Below are 4,770 nucleotides of genomic sequence, written 5' to 3' on the forward strand. Positions count from 1 at the left end.
TTTAAAAGGTAGGTTTTTGTTGTCTCATTTTTTTATATATATATTTTAGTTAAGAGGGAAGGCAGCGCACATAACCCTTTATAGGGCCACTAAGATTAGTAGTTGAGAAGGTAAGAAGGTATCCTCAAACTGTGGTGGTGGTGGTGATGGTTGTGGTGTTAAACCAGTAGAGAATGTGCGGTATATGCTATTGAAATGGATTAGAGTGCCTTTTAAATAAAATTTAGTATATATTTTTTGATAAAACAAATGTTATTCTCTCTTTGCATGTACCATGCCTGCAGGAATCAGCAATCATGAACCTCCATGCCAAAATCATGATTTTTCTTGGGGAAAGATACAACAGTGGTCTTCCATTGTCTTCTACTAGTTTGTTCACTGTTTACTCTGCCAGTTCTCTGCTTTTTAAAGCTTACTCTTGAAACATGGGATGTATTTAACCCTAAGGCAAGAGACTGGTGCATATGACATCAAGTCATGTCAACACGGTAGTGGGCTTGTATGACACATGTCTAGAGGCCAGCCCAGCTATATGTCTTAGCCATGGGATCATCTTCTAAGGCGGTGAGCTGGCAGAAACGTTAGCACGCTGGGTGAAATGTTTAGCGGTATTTCGTCTGCTGTTACGTTCTGAGTTCAAGTTCTGCCGAGGTCGACTTCACCCTTCATCTTTTCGGGGTCGATAAATTAAGTACCAGTTACGCACTGGGGTCGATGTAATCAACTTAATCCCTTTGTCTGTCCTTGTTTGTCCCCTCTATGTTTAGCCCCTTGTGGGCAATAAAGAAATAAGAAACGTTTGCATGCTGGGCGAAATGCTTAGCGGTATGTCATCTGCCACTACATTCTGAGTTCATATTACACTGAGGTCGATTAAATAAGTACCAGTTACGCACTGGGGTCGATGTAATCGACTTAATCCCTTCGTCTGTCCTTGTTTGTCCCCTTTATGTTTAGTCCCCTGTGGGCAATAAAGAAATGCATGGGATCATCTTCTATATGGCCCATAACTAGGGACTTTGACAAGTACTATTACCTCAGACTAGAACAGACCATGAAGTAGTGATGACTAGTGAGTAGCTCCGTACCCAACAAAACACCTGAACTCCCAAACTGGAGTCTCAGAGCTAGATGCAGTTCTATGTCTTGTCCAGCACAGAAATGCTACTCAAAGTTTTCAAAACAAGTTATATGTCTGTTTTTATATGAATATACTTGCAAAATAATTTGCTTCATTTACTGTCTTGTTAAAAAATGATAGTTAATAGGGGTTGTCTGTAAAATATATGTATATATTCAGTGATTTTTGGACAATTGTATACAGATTCCACAATAAAATAACTTTGATAATCACTGGACTTGAATGTTATGTTCCTATTAGGAAGAACAAGTCCATCATTTGAATCTCACAAGCTAGGTGCCACAGAAATATAAAAGGTGAGCTTTAACTATTATTTTAGGTATATATTACTAGTTGACACAACTGGAAAACAAACACAAGACTCAAGTATGATTTGACTAAAGTAGTACAACCTAAAGTTACTTTTATCTTCCCATTAAGAACAATGGTAAGTCAATGTGTGTGTGTGAGAGAGAGATTCGAAACAGTAATGATTAGGTTCCTAAACTGTGGTGCTTGCATGGGACGTCTTCATGTGATTGCTATCAACTTGCTACAAACACCAGCAAAATACTGCTCAAATCACGTCGTAGATATGCTATCTAAATAAAAGAAGGCTATGGTAATAGTTGGAACACCTTAGATCATGTTTTAACTCAAGATTGAAGTGTCTTCCTCTGAGGTATTCATGTCCAAATCAGAACTTAACCATTTTAACATGAATTTTTTAAAACTCCACTTTCTTTTTCTATGTCAGTTTTTAAAAAAAAATCAATCTTCAGATTTCTCAATATCAGAGATTCAGAATCTTTTACCTTTTACTTGTTACAGTCATTAGACTGCAGCCATGCTGGGGTACTGCCTTGAATTTTTAGTCATATGAATCGACCCTTGTACTTATTTTTTATGTACTTATTCTACAGCCAAACCGCTATGTTACGGGAATGCAAACACACCAATACCAGTGGGATTAAACCCGGAGCCATGTGGTTGGGAAGTAAGCTTCTTATTACAGAAACTAACTATAGAATTTACAACCGCAGTATTTGTGTTAGGTTTTTGTGGGTGGGATGGTAGGTAGATATTTTGCATAACGAAATATATATATGAAATAAAGGCAGGTGCAAAAAAAAAAAAGAAAAATTCCCATAACCCAAACTAATTTCTTAATTAAAAGGGAAATTATTTTTTGGGGTAATCTTCAAGTTTAGGGGGATAAAAAAAATAAATAAAAATATTCAAGGGAAGTAACTGAACGTCTTACCAGTATTCTCCGTACGTCTCTGTTTATAAATAAATCACACACGTGATTTGATTGACGTTAGGGTTAAGGTTAGGATGAGGGTGTGATTTATTTATAAACAGCTAGAAGAAAACGGATAATACTGGTAAGTCGTTCAGTTATTTCCCTTGAATATTTTTATTTATTTTTTTTATCCCCCTAAACTTGAAGATTACCTTTTTTTGTATTTCAACTGTTTTTTTGGGGGGTGGGGGCAATGCGTGAATCTCTTCTGTTCAAACTAATTAATAACAGAAGTTCATTAGAAAAGAAAAAGGCATGAAAAATGTTGAAGTTGTGACGGGGTTAAATCCACGTAAAACGTTTAACTGCCACCAAATATCTTATTGAAAACAACACAACTGAACAAGAAAACAACAGACAATTCTTTACGTTTGTATACTTCTGCGGCTGCCAAACAAACAGTTATCAAAATACAGGTTGACATGAAAGTGGTACGCTATAATCAAAGATTACTTCCTTTTTTCTTTTTTCACTTGCGTATTATTCCTTTTTACAAAAAGACGAATATATGCGGAGTCCAAAATGTTTAATCACTGAATTTGCAGCATTTTCCTAGGCTAGGTAAGAGACGCGCTGCAGTTGACACAATAGCTCTTTTTAATACCCTACCACAGAACATCAGATCTAGATATTAACCCTTTTTTTATGGTGTCACATAAGCACAGACGACTATGAGCTTATGAGACTACATATGAAAACTGCAAAAGAAAAACATTATATGTAAATAAAGAGAAAAAAAATCAGATATATACCGTTTGTTGATAGCAGTATCATTGCTGAGACCGGAGCTAACGTATATATTTGTATCCGAAATTAAGTTTTGCTGCTGATCTTGAGAATTTCCATCAAGTGAACCGTCAACTAAAGAATGTAGAGCTTGATGCTGCAAATTACTAAAAACTTTTAAATCCTCGTCAGAACTATTTTCATTTATTCTCTGAAAATTAACACTGTTATCGTTACTGTTGTTATTGTTAAAGTTAATATTATTAATATTGTTATTGTTAGTGGTGGTGGTAGTGGTGGTAGTTGTGGTGATATTACTATTACTATTATTTATCGATCCGTTTGTATCTGATTCGTTGAGAATTTCATGAATTTTGTTGACTCGAAGCTCAAACAACTTCGGATCAATCAACAGTAATTCCCTACATTGGAGGCGAACTTTCGGATCGCTGTCCATTTGGAAGTAATCCGGTATCAAACGTACTAAAATAAGCGTAAACTCATCTAAACTATCCAAAGGTTTATCTCCAGGTCGCAAATTATTTCTTTTTTCTATGAATCGCAATAAATCCATCCGGGAATTATACTTCATACGTTTCCATAGCTCTTTCAGTTGCCTGTCATCTCGAAATTCCGAAGACCCTTCGTTGAATTCCTTAGCAATTTCTACCCAACACATGGCTTTCTGCAGATTCATATTAGAATTAGAAACTTTACTTTCCAAAATATCCACTCTCTTCGTCACAAGTTCGAGCAGTTTTTCTTTGTCTTTCCTCGAATAATTCTCACAACGCTTTTTACATCGTGTTGCCGCTGACATTGTAACGTCTCCGGTATTCATGTGGAACTAGAATCAATGATTCATAGCTAAAGAGAAAATTCCAAAAGCAGTGCGACAGGGAACAAAAACAATCCAAGTTGAAACTAGTTTATTTACATCTCCTGTTATGGAGCACAAGCGTAAGGGAGAGAACTCTCATTGCTTATTTTGAGAGGAATAACAGGAAAAGAAATTATTCTCTTTTTTTTTTTTTGTACGTGTTTCAATTATTGGACTACGGCCGGGCTGGAGCACCGTCTTGAAGGATTTAGTTGAACATATTGACCCCAGTATTTTTTTTTAAGCCTGTTATTCTATCGAACTCATTATGCTGAATCTCGAGGTTACGGGGATTAAACAAACCAATACCGGTGGTGGGAATCACATACACGTGCATCTTCCTGACGACCAAAAAGTAAGCATTTGCTCAAGGTGCTGCGCTATGGGAATGAACCTGAAACCATATGGTTGGGAAATAGGTTTCATGACGATTTAGCAATACCTGCACAGCTTTTCTCTGTCTGTCTGTATGTATGTATGCTTACCAACCACATGGTTCCGGGTTCGTTCCCACTGCGTGGCACCTTGGGCAAGTCTCTTCTGCTATAGCCTCGGGCCGACCAAAGCTTTGTGAGGGGATTTGGTAGACGGAAACTGAAGGGAAATAACCCTGAAATCCGGATACGTTCGTGCTGCAGATCGAGGTGAGAGGGATAACTTCCCTTGGCAAACAGGACACAGTCGTGTGTCGATAAGCCAGCTGGAGGAGATGTCCTCCTGGGGCTAAAAGCAACAGTA

The 4,770-nt window shown here is 37.3% G+C and overlaps 1 protein-coding gene across 1 annotated transcript in view; it reads right to left on the reverse strand.

Moving 5' to 3' along the window:
• LOC106873277 (bromodomain-containing protein DDB_G0280777) overlaps positions 1–4,097 on the reverse strand; it is a 9,148-nt gene extending 5,051 nt beyond the window's left edge. The window contains exon 1 of the mRNA XM_014920574.2: positions 3,179–4,097. Within this exon, the coding sequence (XP_014776060.1) occupies positions 3,179–3,993 (815 nt within the window). The 5' untranslated portion in view covers positions 3,994–4,097. The remainder of the gene's footprint in view (positions 1–3,178) is intronic.
• Positions 4,098–4,770: the final 673 nt, after the last annotated feature.

The sequence above is a fragment of the Octopus bimaculoides genome, chromosome 9 (genome assembly GCF_001194135.2).
Source record: "Octopus bimaculoides isolate UCB-OBI-ISO-001 chromosome 9, ASM119413v2, whole genome shotgun sequence".
Classification (NCBI taxonomy): domain Eukaryota; kingdom Metazoa; phylum Mollusca; class Cephalopoda; order Octopoda; family Octopodidae; genus Octopus; species Octopus bimaculoides.